Source organism: Salarias fasciatus, chromosome 2 (genome assembly GCF_902148845.1).
Source record: "Salarias fasciatus chromosome 2, fSalaFa1.1, whole genome shotgun sequence".
NCBI classification, from domain to species: domain Eukaryota; kingdom Metazoa; phylum Chordata; class Actinopteri; order Blenniiformes; family Blenniidae; genus Salarias; species Salarias fasciatus.
The window spans coordinates 9,700,067-9,712,894 of NC_043746.1; the positions used below are offsets into that span (position 1 = coordinate 9,700,067).

Consider the following 12,828-nt stretch of genomic DNA (forward strand, 5'->3'; position numbering starts at 1 on the left):
CAGTCGAGGAGGGGACAGATTGAACAGCGCAGCTTTGAGGGATGGAGAACAACAGCAAAGGTTAGCGCTGCGGGCTGGCGTGTGGCGAGCCGACAACGAAAGGAGGAGGACAGAAGTAGGAAAGAGAGGAGCAAATGTACATGGAAGGATATCAGAATTAAAGAAGCCAAGTTAGGGAGAAAGAAGAAAAAAAAAAAAAAACGGCTAATGGGAGGACAGCGTGTGTCTGCGACTGACAGCATGTAGGATTTGCATTTCAGCAGCGAGCAGCCCGTCCAAAAGGTTCGTGTCAAAATCAACCTGATTAACATTAAATTCGTCATGTTCTGATGAATATCTGCAGACTTCCATGGTGTTTTTTTTTTTTTTTTTTTTTCCCAGCGCCGTGGGATCCTGCTGCCTGACAGGAACGGCAGTCATCCTTGGAAACACCGATTTGACAAGTTTTAATTGGTGTTGGTAAATCTGTGACATGAAGAATGGCACAATTAAATTAGATGAGTGCTAACGGTGGAAATTCAAGAAAAGAAAGTATTCCAATGTTCACTGCATGGCTCCCATCTCTATTCATCTCTTTTCATCTGCTTGTCCTTGCCTTCTCCCTTTTTTCCTTGAAAAATTGATTTCATTGGAGAAGGCTGCCTGACAGACCCGAGTCTTTAAGAGAAATGCCAGAATCTATTTCATGGGTGATTATCTCAGTACAATCTGATACTTTAAGTAGCGGGATTATATGTAGCTAACCTCCACGGCGGCTCTTGCTAAAGCCAGAGATCTCTTGACATGTAATCAATTGTGAATGACTGGCTGAAGATAAACACAATACCGTGTACTGTTTTGCTCTCGACGTTACAAAGCACATCTACACAGAACATACTTAAGGCATGACTGGCCTTGTGGGAGGTGTGCGTATTCCCTCCGCCTTCCCACCCTGCCCATTTGCCCGCCGTAGCCTCCCTCTCGTCCTCCCTCGTGGTCCGTCTCTCCGCTCGCGGCGGCGGAGAGGTGCCTAACTGCAAGCAGCCCGGCTAACACCTTCCACCTTCCACAATGAGCTCCAGAAAAGGAGCCCAGACTGAGGCTGAACCTCTCATTAAAGTTCTCAAATCCAATTGCCTCGGTGAGGCAAAGGCCATATGACGCAGTGATATTTGAACTCCTGCGGTCCACCGAGATGTGCAGCCCGAGTAAAGACAAAACAACACCTGTCAAAAGAGGAGACAACCGACTGCTTTCTAATGATTAGATAAACACAGCCTTTGATTGACCAGAGGCTGTTTACTTTTTAAGGGCATGCCAAAGACACCCAGCTCACCTTAGATGCAAAGATCCAGTATCTGGGCTCTCGCCTTTCCCCCCTGCACACACCATTCTTGGGCCCAGACAATAAAGTCAGTCAATCAGACGACTGTCTCTGTCTCGCTCTTTCTCCTTCCCCCCTCTCGCTTTTCCACTTCCTCTGTTCGGGCTGTAATCTCTGGTGGCTTATCGGAGCATCTCTGAGTGAAGTTTTTATCTGACCCGCCAGGTGTCACAGTCAAACGATCCCGGCGCTCACGACAGCCCTGACCGGCGGACCGCTGCCGGATCCTCCCGGCCCTCGCTCATTGATTTTCATGATGCCCGCCAATAATTGGAAGGACATCCATCACACTTTAATTGACATAGCTAATCAGGTTTTATAATTGGATGGGCTTTACTATAGTCCCTGTACAACGTGCTCTCCTTGCTTTCCTCTATTTCTGTGCACACTCCACACCAATTTACCTCTCTTCCCCTCCGCTGGAACGCCACTCCGTTGTTCATTTCCACTTGACTTAATTGCGGGCAAAGAACTTTTGCTTCTCTTTGTGTGTGACCTCTCATCACGACTGACATCCGCCTGCGGATAATCTGTCCGAGTGATGAGTTTTTTCCTCTCGCACAGTTGACCCTTGGCCGATCTCGGTTTGCTCTTCTCTCGCCGAGGTTTTGGTGGAGCTCCTCCGACTTGCTCCGGGGCTGCCTGGTTAAAGATCAGCTTCTGGCCTGAGACGGGCGGGTATAATTCATCTCCTCTGCGGCAATGTATCTGGCTCCTGCTGAAGTTTGGACTCTTGCTCTATTGGCAGTCAGCACAATGTCCGCACCTGATAGTCCTAAACTCTCTCTCCCTCGCTCTCTTCTCTCTGCTCCTTTTTCTCTCCTGCATTGATAAATAAGAGCTTTGGAGCCCGCTGCGCCTCTTCCCAGGGCATTTATCAGAAGACTTGAGAATATATTTCATCCCATGGCCAATCCCAGTCACTCGCCCGAAGATGAATAACACTGGAGTTCCTAAGGTCAGGGAAATATGGCTACTAAAACTCTCAGAGTGAACGTGACCATTACTATCTCCACAATACAGTCGTCCCATCCCTCAGTGAGACCTGGTGAAATACGGTCTAAAATAAATGCTTAGCCATTTTTCACGCGGCGCCGTGACCCTGCTCTGACAAACAAACCCGTGACGAAAACATCAGGCGCCTCGCTACCAAAATTGGGCCCTAAATTAAAAAAAAAAAAAAAAAAGAGACTAAAGACAAATTAATAGTTTGATGTGTTTTGCACAATCAGTTGTGACACCCCCAAAATGGGATGCGGCTGCAAATTAAGTTCATTACCTTCATTACACACATTAAGCCAAATAATTGTTTTTATGTTGTCCTAATTTCCTGTGCCTGAGAATCTGAGCATGATTCTCCCTCTATCCTCTCCGTGCCCTCTAACACCTGCCTGCCATTTTGGCTCTGGCACACAGCCAGTATGTTGATTATTTCCATGTGCAGATTTTGCATGGCTACATCTTGGGCCTCACTTGTTTGCTTTATGAAAATGATCCTACCTGGGTCAGATCTGTTTATCTCCGAGCTGCAACACAAAGCCCTGCGCCGCACGCGCTTTATAATCCAGGCAATACCCAAAACAATAACCTTGTCTAACGTATGTCATCTCTGGCTTAATGAGGGAGATTAGTGATGTTCGTGAGGTCCTCCGACAGAGGACAGCTTTTGCTGCAGAGTCACTTTGGCTCGCTCTGCAGTTGTTTTGTTCGATTACACTGGAAGAAAAGGGTGCCTTTTGTTTCAGGGGGTGGGGGGAAGTTTTCCATTTCAGCTAATAGCCTGCAGACATGGTTGAAGTATGGGAGTTGCTGACAAGCCAAAACCATCTCGCTATTTTGCTTATTATAATACTTCACACAGCAATTGTCTATGGAAACGCATCTGCTGGGAACAGATTGGGATAGGCATTCTTCAGAGGCCGGCGCTCTGCTCTGCACTGTCAGAGCAAATACAGAGTGACTGTGCCTGTGTGTGTTTGTGTGTGAGGAACAATGACTGGCATCTTTGTGTATATATCTTGCCTCTCTAGGGAGGAGCTGCTGACCTTTGATGATGGGCCGACAGAGCTCGCTGGCTCACTGCGCCAGCCAAAGTCAGCCATTGGTCGAAACGCGCACACACACACACACGCACATGCTGGCGTAGTGCTAAAATACATACACAATACGGCGTTCACACACAGCACATCTCAGCAGATGCGATGCAGCGCTCACCCCCCGCTCATCCCTCCGCACGCATCGGTCCATTTGATCACATCAGTCAGCGTAAGATACATAATTCAGTTTATTAATTCACTAGCCCACGTCAACTGAATCCCTATTCAAACTCGGTATTTGTGAAGCAAATCAGCCACAGAGCACAAGATGCATAACGCGCTTTAGTTTTTTATGAGATGACACCCCGAATCTCATTGTTTTTGGAATGGGAAGCTGCAATCTCTGCCTGTCTTTGATATCTGTAGGGAGCGACAGAGCACTCCCTTCATGTCCATCTGGTCTGCAACGGACCCTGCGGTGCCACTTTCCACTCGGCTGCCGGCTCGGGCTGCACGAGCGTCGCGGTTTCTGATCCTGACAGTACGCACATGCTCTATTAATGACACATCGCAGAATACCGCCGCAGTGCGAGCCCAATTACATAAAAAAGTCATAAACTCGGGTTATTCTGCAAACCTAAATGCACTTTGTATGTGCAACGCATCAACACGCACGCACGCTGAGTCTCATCCCAGTGGACACACACACCCCTGCCATGTGTGTTTTCACAGCCGATTTGACCCGTGTCACTGTATCTGTCAGGTCGTGTTTTAATCAAAGGGAGGACGCTTTAATTTGCAGGTCTATTAATAGGTCAGGGAGCAACACAGCCCCGTCCCCACGTGACAAGGCGGGGTATTATCTTATCAGCAAGTGTTGTATCGTGGGTAATTAGTAATGATAATCTGAAAAGGTCACACAGGTGGGAATGAGCCTGTAGTGGGCCGCAGATGAACACGATGAAATGGACTTTTTTTTTTTCCCTTGATAAACCCTCTAGATCAACTCAACATCAAGGTACTGGATGAATAAAGGAGGGAAGAAATGTTGATTTGATCTGACAAAAGGAAAAGTACAACCTTTCTTTATTTATTTATTTCAAGTGAAAGACTTTTGGAATTAAAAGGCATGAAGGGAACAAGCTTTTCCCTCCCACCCTTTTGTTGCAGCATCTCTTTAGGGGCTAATTGATGCTAATGCTGTACACCAGTTCTTTGTGTGCGTGTTTTTTGTCTATTTGTTTGTTTTTGTGTTTGATGAAGGCTGTGAGACGACTGAACTTTTTTTGATTTTCTTATTTTTATGTCTAAATACATTTCCCATTTCGGCTAAAAGCATCACGCCTTTTTAGCGGTGTGTTTTCTGGCTAAAGCTCACAAATGTTGCTTTGGAGACATTTATGGATTATAAAATGCTCATTTGCCTCCCATCAGCTCTGCTATAATACAACACAAACATCCATTCTTTGATCCCTCTGCCAAAAAAATAGCTAAAAGACATGTGAAACGGCATTGTTCCAGCCGTTCTCCGGAGCTGATCGGTGGAAGTGTCGGTTCTGCAGGATGTGGGTGGCGGTGAACTCACTCTGTGGGCACTGTTCGCTGGTGCAGTTAAGAGACTGGAAGTCAAGCCCTTGACACTCTTTGCCCCCGGTGCCGGGTGAGGGCTGGGTGCAGTCCCTGCTCCTCCACATCGAACAGTCCGCACCGCACGCCGACCACTTGCTCCACTCGCTCCAGCCTCCGTCTACTGGAAACACACACGATAAAGAAACAAACATGAGTGAGAGTGCAACCGCACACTGAGGCACAAAAAAAAATATCAAACTGATTCACTTCAAACACTTATATTTTAGTTCACAGGAAAAAACTATTGATCGGAGGACATGCTGAACAGTTTCAATAAACCAGGCTAGAAATCCACTTTGCAAACAGCGTGATCTGCTCAGGCTCTACTCGGTGAACTTCAGATGCAACAGCAGTGTAAAAGCAGTGACGCGTTTGCGTGTTAGATGAGAACAAGTCGCGGAATACTTTGTTACCATCCTGTGCAAATGTACTTGCTCTAAAATGGGAACCTGGAAAGGAAAAGCTTATAAAGACATGCAAATCCACCTGCACACACTCAAATCCAACAGCTGCACAGGGAAACCAAAGCCTGTAGAACTGCTGAGGAGAGCCATATTGTCTCTATTCTGATTTCTTTGTTTACTTTCAACATGGAAATCAGATGCAACTGAGTTAAACCTCAACGGTACGCAGGTAGAGGAGAGGGTGCTGCTGTCTGTTTGGACCCAGATGTGAACAGCTTGTTGGCATCTGGGTTCAAAAATTCATCAATTATACTCGATAAAGGATTGAATATCAACATTTGTTGCAAACATATATTTATTACAGTATAAAAATATGGCTTGGTGCACAACAACGTGCTACTGTAGTTACTGTATTGCAGGGTGCAGTGTGTATGAATCCAAGTCACACGCAGCTTCACTCAGAACAGAGAAGAAAGGACATTACATCTGCAGAAGAACTTCAAACAGCCCACCATCAGCACAAGCAACACGAAACAAAGGAAAATGGACGCGTAATAGTTCTGAGCACACCAGGCTGCAAGAAATGTTAGCAGCTTTGCCGCACACCAAAAAAAGCAGGCCATTTCGCAAAGGTGGGGGTAATTTGGCAGTGTAGTAGGTGGGTGTGGAGGCTCTGAGTGATACTGAGTGACACAGCGGCGGGCTTGGGGAAGGTTACCATAGGGCTAATGGGAAAAAGAGCAGTAATGAGCTCTCAGGGGGGATAAAACACCACCGTCTCGCTTTCTCTCTCCCAAATGTAAGGTTGAAAGGGGGCCAGGCGAGAAGCACCTACACACACGCGCGCACGCACACACACAGGAAGCACGCACACACACACCTCCATGACAGCAGTAACCCTTCCCCAGACTGACCTCAGGGCGAGGAAACCTTTGTGCTCATTAATCCTTGCAATAAAGAGTGCAGGACCTGTGACCCCCAGAGAGCAGGTCTGACCCACAGCAGGTCAGGAGGTGAGATGTTTCTGAAGGTGAAGCAACCTATTATTGCATAACAGGGGCGAGTAATGATTTTGTTGTTGTTGTTTTCCAGCAAACCCCCCCCCCCCCCCCCAATTGGAGAAGCTCAGGTGTGAATGAAATCGTGTTACTCCAAACGTCTGCATGCCCGTCCGTGTGTGTCCTGAACCGACTGCTGGAGAATTTGCGGGTATTTAAGCGTGTGCGGTGGGATGCTGACACAGCTCAGGCTTTTTTGCAGTTGGATCCATTTGGCAGAGAGAGCAGAACCAATCAGATAATTGTCCTTGTTTGGCATTGAGTGGACCCATCCGTGGGCCAGTGGGCTGATTATCCGGGCTGGGGATGAGAATGATTGAATAGCGAATTACATCCTAATGAATATATTATGTCGCCCCTCAGTTTATCCACACCGCTGTGAAATAAAGAGATGAGATCAACATCTGCCCTGATGAGGTGATGAATTTCTACTTCTCTTTTCCACCACAAAGCAAGACTAATGGCCATGCAAATGACATTTTCAAACAAGGAGATTGGTGTGGAGGCAGAGCGACGCTCATAAGAATGCGGATGAGATACAAACTCTGTGACCCAAGACTGAGGGAAAAATCAAAGGATGAAGATGCACAAACAGTCCTTGATGGCTCGTCTCTGAGCACCATCTCCCAGCACATGTCTCACATTTTCGAGAGAGAAAGGAGGAGGCTTTACAAAACAGCCAGAGAGCTCAGAAATATAAGCATACAAATATCTCATTCTTGGCTCCTTGATAGACAGTCGAAGTGACAATAAATTCAGTGAAGCATGAAATATTTTCTGGCTTACCTTTTAGAAATTGAAGACTGACATTAGACCGAATCCACACCCTTTTTACTTTGTCTGGATCCACATAAGAAAATTGGACGCCGCAGCCTTAGTTTTCCTTATAAAATCCCCAGAAGGAGATTGTTAGCGCCACTGCAAAAAGGCACCACAGCTGATTTTCAATCATGCAGCACCACAGGTTCCAGGTCAGGCAGGTCTCCGAGGAGGGACAGTAATACAATAACCCAGTGGCAAGCCCCCATTTGGACACGTTGCCAAGGGGAGAGGCAAAAAAGAATCCGACCATTCTTTACAGGTCGGTGGGAAGGCGTGTTTGAGGCTTTCCTGTTCAAAATGACAATGGCTGCTGATGGACACAGCCTGAGATCATCGAGCCCCCACAGTTCTTGTGTCCTTGAGGGGAACACAAGGAGGTAGACGAGCACCACTGAGACCAGCGGGCTTCCCCCTTCGCCCACTGTCCAGTTAATACACATGTGTGCACAGTAACCACATCTGTATCCGCTGATCAAAGGCTAATGCAAGAAAAAAAAAAAGCAGGGAAAAAGCCCAGAGCCTGGCGGTGTGTTAATAGCTCCACCACCAGACGAGGATGACGGCAACGGCAATTAGTCACCAAACCTCGATCTGTAATTCTGACAAATCTGATAAAAACAAAACAGAAAATACTGAATTTTTGTTTTCTCCGATTGCAGTGTAATCAATAACTCAACTTAGCAGGCCCTACTCCCCGATGTTTACTAAACCAACCCACAAACTGAAATGAGTCAAAGTGATACATGAAAAGGATTACCCAAAACAAATGACACCAAATGATTAAAACAATGCCAGGCAGATGGAGGCTGCCTTCTCGCGCTGAAGCGATGTGCTCTCCGTCTCGTTTGTTTCCCGCAGTCTCTATTTATTCCATCTTTAAAATATGGAGTCTACAGAAAAATCGATGATAACATGTAGAAGTGCATGGTGACTCACTTCCAGAGCTGATTTAGACTTTTTGCCCGCAGAGCAGACAGTAGACATATGTGTGCTAACTTGCGTGTGGCGCACACACACACACACACACACACACACACACACACACACACACACACACACACACACACACACACACACACACACACACACACACACACACTCAGGCAGCGTGCACAAATACACCAGCCCCGAGTCTGTTTATTTTCTATCTAGTGGAAATCTCAAGACTCCTCCTGGCAAGCCTGAGGGATCAGTCCTATATTTAAATAATTCACACGAGTTTGAAATTTCTTCAGGTTGTTTGGTGTTCCGTCTCATGTCGAACAACAGCTCGGCTCATTTGTGCGGGGCGGATGTCATCATGCAGCTCACCAGACGAGGGGGATTAACTGTTTGCAGCTGGCCCAGGTGTTTGTGCTGGTTGGAAGCGTCGGAGCGGCCTGACATTTGGGCCGCTGGCTCGGGACACAAGTCAGCGCGGGTCAAAGTCGATGAAGGAGCGAGGGATGGACTGCGCAATTACCATGTGGGATGGAAACAAAAGAGACCGGGAAGGCAGAGGGAGGATAGAGAAATGGAGATAAGCCCTTGCATAGTTTGGCTACTCGCTGTCTTAAGTGTTGATCTGCTCCGTTCTGAGCCTCCGGCTTTAGCCTCAGCCGCCTCCTCCTTTTCCTTTTCCTCCTCCTCCTCCTCCTCCTCCACAGCTCCCTGTGTCTCTCTCAGCATGGAGCCCATCTGATCTGCCACACAGGCCTCCGCCAACTCTCATTAAACACTTTGGAGACTTAGACAAAAATACAGATGAGCCTCCCTGGCTTCACACTTCCCCGACGAGAGGTGGGAGCGCACGTTTGTATACAGGAGTCATCGCAAACAGACACACAAGGGAGCTGTGTTACTGAGCGGGCCCTCAATGTCAGTTTATGGCAGTCGATGTAACGTGCACGTATGCAAATGCGTCTGTGCAACTCTGAAGGAATCGTGCTGCTTTTTCAACGTGAAACAAAAAAAATGGCCATCGGCAGCTAAACAAGCAATACATAAAGCCTTAGCTGGGAAAAGCGCAGATAAATCATCGCTTTTCTGTGTTGTTATAGACCCAAACACAAAATTGATCTGTTTGCAGTGAATATGCATTTAGCTGACAGCATACTTTATTCTTTGAGCATGAACAGAGCAAGTCCACGAAGCCATTGACATGTTTAAAACAAAACAGACTGAAACTCCAAATTGCAGTGAGCAAGCAGCTCCAAACAAAATCATTTTCTACAACCCATTTCAAAGACTTAGCGCTGCAAGTTAAATGCACTGGAGAGCTAATAATCAACAAAGAATCTCGGTCTAGATAATTAATGAACTCTTGAAATACGACGAGCATTAAATCATGCAATTTTCATCCGCAGCTCAAAAACAAAGGCGGCGCAGGGGAGGGTGGGGGGGAAAAAGCCTCTCAAGGCCAGGTTTAAATAAAAATAAAATTACATGAAAAACACTACTTCTGAATTCAAATGTCAGCCGTGCCTAAATAAATAAGATGATGTCTATCTGCAGCTATACACCCCCCTCCTTCCCCCCCATGTAAACCTTTTTATTCTCCTCTGAAATGGACTGAAAGCGCCGTCTCGACCTGCGAAAGCTATAAGCAGGCCTGTAATTAAAGTAGTTATTATGACTGCGGTGCGAGGCTCATCTGCTGCCCCTCGCTGTGACTCCTATACCCGAGTGTCTGCTCAGGCATTCAGGCTGGTGATTCATACATGTATTAATCATGTGTTTGATGAATCAAAGTGAGGACTCATATGCATATGGGGGGGGGGGGGGGGGGGGTTGCCATTGGTGGGGTCGTGCGTGTGCTGGGTGACAAAATGAAGGGAAGCTGCCAGTTCATCTTAGGGGAGACTTCAAAGGCAGGCGTGTGAGTACACAAGAGCCTCGGCGCCACTGGCGAGTGGCGGTAACGGCGGGGCTTTGGCCTTGGGGAGAGCGGGGGCAGCGCGGTCCAGGTGCTGACGGCCGGCGAACGTCAGCGGTCCGAGACAAGCAACAGGTGAGGGAGGCAGGTGGAGTCCGCGGGGTCACGCTGCTCATCACACACACAAAGAAACAAACATTGTTTCAACTGAAAGGTTTCAGTGAGCAGTCGCTATCAGACTCGATCGTTGTCCCAGCACCCCGAAGGTTAAAAATCACACAATGTGTCCTCGTGGAGCGAGAGGAAAAAAAATATGTGGAGGGAGGGGTCTGGGCTAACAATAGCAGCTGGGACTGACATTAATCTCTTTAAGCTTATGGAGGTCAGTGTCCTGCTCTGCGGTGGAGGAATGTCAAGCATCCCTGGGCACCCCTCTAATTACATTACTAGTTGCTCCAACTTCAACGATTCCAAATCCGTGGAGATCCCGACGGTGCGTCGTGCGTTTGTGTTTCCTTTGTCTTCGCCGTCCCGCTGTATTCCAGTGGGCCATGTTACTTACACTCGTGCTTGACATCCCGTGATGTCTTTACATGGGAGCTGCGCAACACAACACCCTGATTCACAGAGGAAGATAACCTCTGTTTTAGGCGGGGAGAGGCTGTCACTGCCAGCGGTGTTGTATTTCCCTCTCTGCTATTTACCGAGCGTGGGAGATTTCTCCTGCGGTCAGCATGGCTGCAGCGCCCCAACTAGAAGGCTGCACACTGATGTGCTGGCAGCTGCACACACACACAGACACACACACACACACACAGACACGCTCAGTCTTGTATTTCTATCCTTGTGGGGACCGTCCATTGACTCCCATTCATGTCCAGCCCCTAACCCTGACCCTTACCCTAACCCTAACCCACACCACAACAAAGCCTAACCCTAAAGAAATGTTTTTGCACTTTTACTTTTTTCAGTAACAACAACATGGTCAAGAAAACACTGTTTCTCCTACTTAGGACCGGAAAAAGGTCCCCACAAGGCACGTCGTTCCACGTTTTGCTATCCTTGTGGGGACATTTGGCCCCGACAAGGATAGAAATACAAGAACACACACACACACACACACACACACACACACACACACACACACACACACACACACACACACACACACACACAGGGTTTCTCCAGTTCTAGCTCACTTTTCCCTTTCTATCTCACTCACTCTCTCACCCGGGGCTTTGTTCCTGCCTTCCTTAGACTGTATCTGATTCCATCCGTCTCTATCCCTGCTTTCACCTTACACCTCCTCCTTCCTATGCGGCTCCCTCCCCGGCTATCTCTCCCTCTGTCAGGGGGCTAATGTGGGACTGCAAATGAAGCAGCTTGACTTCCATCTCAGGCTACCGGAGATCAATATGTGTTGCTCACTATCAGGCAGGACACTCTATGCCTTTCCAGCGCTCTCACGGGGGAGGACGGGCAGGCAAATGAAATGCCCTCAACTCCTCACACGTGAACACACACACACACACACACAGCACCATAACTCAGCTTTTTACTACCCATATTTACTACGTGACTTGAGCAGCAAATAATAACAAATGTACTGTCCAGTGTGTTACAATACCACAGCTCGGACCGTCTCGGAAAGCAGACATGTCTGGAATAAAAGTAAGGTCTGTGCAAAGTGCAGAAGATAAAGAGATAGGTGAGCAAAGCGTGATAATAAATCACTTTGTGAATGAGGCCTTGCCAGGCAGACTAATAGGCTCTGACACTGCTGTGTAAGCGGTCTAATTGCTGGAAGCAACAGAAGCCCGGCGTCTAAGAAAAGACTTGGAGGTGCTGGTAGAAAAAAAGGCAGCCAAAATAAAGATGAATTGATGACCTCTAGATGGGGGAAAAAAAAAAAAAATGCAAAAAAGAAGCCACAGGAAGCCAAGCGCCACAGGACAAACAGGGTTGCCTGGGAGTTACCTGGACAGGTGGCCACACAGGCACTTTTCTGGACGTTCTGCCCCTCACACGATGTGCCTCCATTCAGTGGCGTGGGGTTGGTGCAGCTCCGACTCCTCTTCTGCCAGCCACGCCCACACACGGCGCTGCAGGACGACCAGGTGGTCCACGTGGACCAGCCGCCGTTGACTGTCAGACCAGCACCAGGGGGAGGAGGAGGAGGAGGAGGAGATGAAGATGTGAGGGAGGGTCGGGGGGAGTTAGGGTGGAGGAAGGAAGGGATGGATGGATGGATGGATGAAGGGACAGAGCAGCCAGGATTACCCGACATGCAGTAAGGAAAAAAGGTGCGCTAGAATAATCATGACTGCTGTTACACACGTCGGTTCTGCACTGCGAGGTGAACGAGTGGAGGAGCCGCAGCGAAGCGGCCGCTTTCTGCGTCTGAGCTGGAACTACAGTCGACCGCGGGTAAAACAAAATGGCCTCGACAGAGAGAAGGAATAAGACATTTACCATTTTTCACTTTTTTCCGCTGCGAGGTAACGAGTGGACACTTGAAATACGACTCCGCTCGGAAAGTTCAAGAATATTATTCAAAACGCTCATAATGAAGAGAAAAATACTGTACAGTCATGCCACCTACAGCCAAATGCACATGTTGGTACATGCATGAATTAACAACCCCGTAATCTCTGGAAATGCC

General features: G+C 47.8%; 1 protein-coding gene across 3 annotated transcripts in view; it reads right to left on the reverse strand.

The window, feature by feature from the left end:
- Positions 1–12,828, reverse strand: part of unc5a (unc-5 netrin receptor A) — a 144,564-nt gene that overhangs the window by 25,568 nt on the left and 106,168 nt on the right. For 2 of the 3 annotated variants that reach the window (XM_030111519.1, XM_030111524.1), the window contains exon 6: positions 4,985–5,149. In XM_030111519.1, the coding sequence (XP_029967379.1) occupies positions 4,985–5,149 (165 nt within the window). Of the gene's footprint in view, positions 1–4,984; positions 5,150–12,143; positions 12,312–12,828 lie in introns of all 3 variants that reach the window. The other variant, XM_030111508.1, reaches the window with a different exon arrangement.